The following is a 3,285-nucleotide window of genomic DNA, read 5'->3' as shown; positions in this document are numbered from 1 at the left end:
TCACGATGACCCAACAGCAGGACATTTAGGCATCGCAAAGACAATATGTCGCATCTCAAGATTATACTATTGGCCGGGAATGCTTAAGGAAATAAATAAGTATGTGCGAAAGTGCGAAAACTGCAAGGCACATAAGGCAGCACAACGTCAACCGCCAGGGATGATGCATACGACAAATGTTCAACATCCGTGGGAACAAGTCTCGATGGACCTAATTGGACCACTACCGCGATCAAGTAAGGAACACACTTGGGTATTAACGATGCAAAACCGTTTTACAAAGTGGCTAGAAGTCAAACCTCTGAGGAAAGCGACAGCAACAGCAGTTGCGCAGGCAGTATTAGAGGAAATAATGTACCGTAATGGAGTCCCGAAGATACTATTCTCGGAAACGGTACACAGTTTAAATCCGGCAGCATGAGAAAGCTGGTCCAAGAATTGGGAATCACACAGCGGCTTACACCGGTTTGGACACCGCAGTGTAACCCCGTAGAGAGGGCAAACCGCACGGTGAAAACCATGATCGCACAATATGTGGGAGAAAATCACCGTCAGTGGGACGCGAATCTACATGAAATAAAGTTTGCGTTCAACACGGCGAAGCAAGATACTACCGGGTTTTCACCCGCGTATCTCAATACAGGCAGAGAACTGCCTGGACCGCATATCCGGGAAAGGGAGCATAGAGAGTCACAAGTACCAAGCGAAATAGGAAAGCGACTCGAATCGGCACACGAATTAGTACGGATAAATTTAGCCAGGGCATTTCAGAAGCAAGGTAAATACTACAACCTGCGGAAAAGAAAAGGGAAACCGAAAATAGGCGATGTGGTATGGAAACGGAACCATGCGCTTTCAAGCAAGGAAAAAGCAATAAATGCGAAACTTGCGCCAAAATTTTTGGGTCCTATGACAGTAAGAAGAATAATATCTCCGGTAATAGTAGATTTACAGGACAAAAATAAAAAATGGTACAAACAAGTACATATACAGGACCTAAAAACAGAGAATGACCTGGATGACGTAACAGCCGATAAGGAGGGGGTAAACGAAAACCAGGAATAAAAGAGAAGATCTCGCAGCAAAAGGATAAGTAGAGCGGTATCCAGTACAGCAGCTACATCAGCAGTGACAAAATGTCAAAGCCTTGACATGCCTTGTCAAGCCTTTGGTATCCAACTATTGGATTGGCTGGAGGACTGGGAGCCACCAGCCGGAAACAAATCACCGGTCTCAAACGTGGAGAAAATAACGCCGACGATTACAGAAAGCGTGCAAACGGAAGATCACAGTAGAGGCAAGCAAGCCAACAGAAACCCAGAAGGGGAGACACCGGCATACACCAAGCCGCCGAGTAACATTAGACAGGTAGTTAAGATTTCAAGAGGCCGCAGCTTCGAGCTTCCACAATACGCGTCATCATCTTCCTTAATCTACCATAAATACATAGACGGGGAATACTGGCGGGTAGATTTTTATCAATCCGGGAGAATTAAAAGAGTGAGAGAAATAAACAAAAACAACTTACCAGTATCAGTGAAAGAATAAATAAAACAGAACAACGGATCATAACAAAGAAAAAAGGAAGGCAAGATCATGGGACGTAACTAACCGAAACTATCAAGGTGAAAGAACAATGAGAATATCAAGTATAAAACCACGGAAGAAGGAAGAGAACGAGATAGTCTGCAAACATGGACGTAGACAAAACGATATCAGAGTTATTAGAAACATGGAGCGAAACAGAGGCTCAAATATTATGGGATAGCCTGTTACCGCAGCAAAAGGAGGCGACTACGGTCCAACTACCACCAGGGAAACGGCCACCGCAGGAGGTAAAATTAAGAACACCAGCCATACCGTGCGTACGACCTCCACCTACTGCTTTAGCGACAGAGAGGAAGAGGAGGGCCTTGATGGGACTACCGTCACCACCAACACACAGGAACAACCGGAGAAGAATCAGACCAGCCACGGGCATTGTAAGAAGCGACAAACAGGCGGCAAAAGGAAAAACACGGCCACGAATTATCGCAGAGATAGACATCACACCACCAAGGATGATAAAATGCGAAACGAATCCGGACGACAAGGCTCCAGTACGCGTAGCGTTAGGCGAGAAGTTGATCCTAGAGGTACCGTACAACGCTGCTTACATCTCGCGCCGGTACCGAAAGTATGACAACGGGAGACTATGGTCAGTCCGATTTCATCCGGGAGGACAAGTAAAATCCGTGCGTAGTCGAGACGACCACGCCTAAGAAGGGGGGGGGGGTGATGTAACGATGCATATCGTTACGTAATAATAACAACGCAAGTCGAACACCGCGAACTGAAAGCGCAAGAGGACAGCGCGTCCTCCAAAACAATAAACAGCGCGACCGCCGAACAACAGCGGTAAATAGCGAATCAAGCAAGATTCGAGGTATATAAAATGCCGTGTAATCGTAATCGAGAGATTATTTCGATGATCCGCTCTCGAACCGATCCACCACTCTCGAAGGAGAATCCGATTCCAATTATCCGCTCTAAGAGAGACCGACTCCGCTCCTGGCAGATTACTGTTCGTCGATTGGCGACTGTAGTCACTCCGCCGTCGTTGCACGGATACGTGGCATCGACATTCGACTCTACTCCGCTCCTGGCAGATTATTGTTCGTCGATTGGCGACTGTAGTCACTCCGCCGTCGTTACACGGATACGTGTTATCGACGTTCGACTCTACTCCGCTCCTGGCAGATTACTGTTCGCCGCGTAGCGACTGGAATCATTCCGCCGTCGTCTCACGGATCCGTGAGGCCGACACAGATAAGTTTCACAGTACCGCTGGCCGCATCCGAAATTGCGTCCGCACGAGCCGAGCTCGTTGAAGCATAGAGGAAACTCCGAGGGCTAAGGTCCTGTGTACGAGGACCGACGGCTACACCGCATACACCGAACCGATTTAAATCTCCGCGATAGGAGATCGAAGGGAGCACCGCTGAAGCGATATCCCGCATGCAGTTACGCTGCAATATCAACGTCCGCGAACATTATATGACTCCGAAACGCCGCTAAACATCGCTGGAAAAAAGTGTCCACCGCACTTAAGAGACACGACGCCGAAAGAAACGTCAACAGCATAGACTCGCGAAGACGCGACACTGACGTCGTCCGCGTCCCGCGCACCGCGCGTCACATCACCAAATCCGCGTCTAAACAAACTACTGTCAGGCGACACAAACAACCAAAGCCAAAGGCGTCGACACGTATTGTTCGATATATATATTGTCATTATCATCAGTT

The 3,285-nt window shown here is 47.9% G+C and overlaps 1 protein-coding gene across 1 annotated transcript; it reads left to right on the top strand.

Annotated features, from left to right (window-relative positions):
• Nucleotides 1-417: 417 nt before the first annotated feature.
• Nucleotides 418-1,065, top strand: LOC116853502. The gene has a single exon (XM_032834634.1). The coding sequence runs from the start codon at nt 418-420 to the stop codon at nt 1,063-1,065; it is 648 nt and encodes a 215-aa protein (XP_032690525.1).
• The last annotated feature ends 2,220 nt before the right edge of the window (nt 1,066-3,285 follow it).

This window comes from Odontomachus brunneus, unplaced genomic scaffold (assembly GCF_010583005.1).
Source record: "Odontomachus brunneus isolate Ranch 3 - 2012 unplaced genomic scaffold, Obru_v1 Obru_scaffold_339, whole genome shotgun sequence".
Classification (NCBI taxonomy): domain Eukaryota; kingdom Metazoa; phylum Arthropoda; class Insecta; order Hymenoptera; family Formicidae; genus Odontomachus; species Odontomachus brunneus.
The sequence above is the reverse complement of the archived record's forward strand: the minus strand, read 5'-3'. Positions and strand labels throughout refer to the sequence as shown.

Excerpts from the sequence above, each read along its gene's own strand:
- LOC116853502 (XM_032834634.1), top strand. The coding sequence starts at position 418 with ATGAGAAAGCTGGTCCAAGAATTGGGAATCACACAGCGGCTTACACCG.